This window comes from Calidris pugnax, unplaced genomic scaffold, assembly GCF_001431845.1.
Source record: "Calidris pugnax isolate Ruff unplaced genomic scaffold, ASM143184v1 scaffold69, whole genome shotgun sequence".
Lineage (NCBI taxonomy): Eukaryota > Metazoa > Chordata > Aves > Charadriiformes > Scolopacidae > Calidris > Calidris pugnax.
In genome coordinates, this window is record NW_015090859.1 from 2,684,313 (window position 1) to 2,684,856 (window position 544).

General features: G+C 51.7%; 1 protein-coding gene across 1 annotated transcript in view; it reads right to left on the reverse strand.

Moving 5' to 3' along the window:
• Positions 1-538, reverse strand: part of ING1 (inhibitor of growth family member 1) — a 6,176-nt gene extending 5,638 nt beyond the window's left edge. Inside the window, exon 1 of the mRNA XM_014944074.1 lies at positions 34-538. Coding sequence (XP_014799560.1) covers positions 34-175 — 142 coding nt within the window. The 5' untranslated portion in view covers positions 176-538. The remainder of the gene's footprint in view (positions 1-33) is intronic.
• Between the last annotated feature and the right edge of the window lie 6 nt (positions 539-544).

Here is a 544-nt window from a genome sequence, read left to right on the forward strand (position 1 = left end):
CCCATACCACACACATATATAGAAAGCACTTACCTTGATATTTGGCGTCAATTTCCCTCATCAAGGAGACATTTCTCTGCAGATCGAAGGGCATAGACTCGATGGAGTCCAGATAATCCTCCACATAGTTCACTAGGTGAAGCTGGTCTCCGTTTGCAGGACTCAACATTTTCATCCGGCGAAGAAGGGGGGGGGAGGTGGGGAGGGTGGCGGCAAAAAAAAAAGAAAAAGAAAAAAATATCCTTCCCCACGCCTCTTCTCTCTTCTCTCCCTGCCGGTGTGAGAGCAAGTGCTGCTCCCTCGGAGGACGGTTGGCCCCGGCGAACGGCTCACTCCCTGCTCACCTCTCTTCTTCTCTTCGTAGCTCTCTCCCCCCCTCCCCAACAAAAAAAAAAATAACCGGGAGAAGCTACATCTGACTCCTCTCGTGTGGAACAGAGAGGGAGACACACACACACACCCTCCGCTAGTCCCCTACAGCCAAGCAGCAGCTGATTGAATGGCTGTCGTTGTGGGTAATTCACGAAGGAGGTGGTAGGAACAA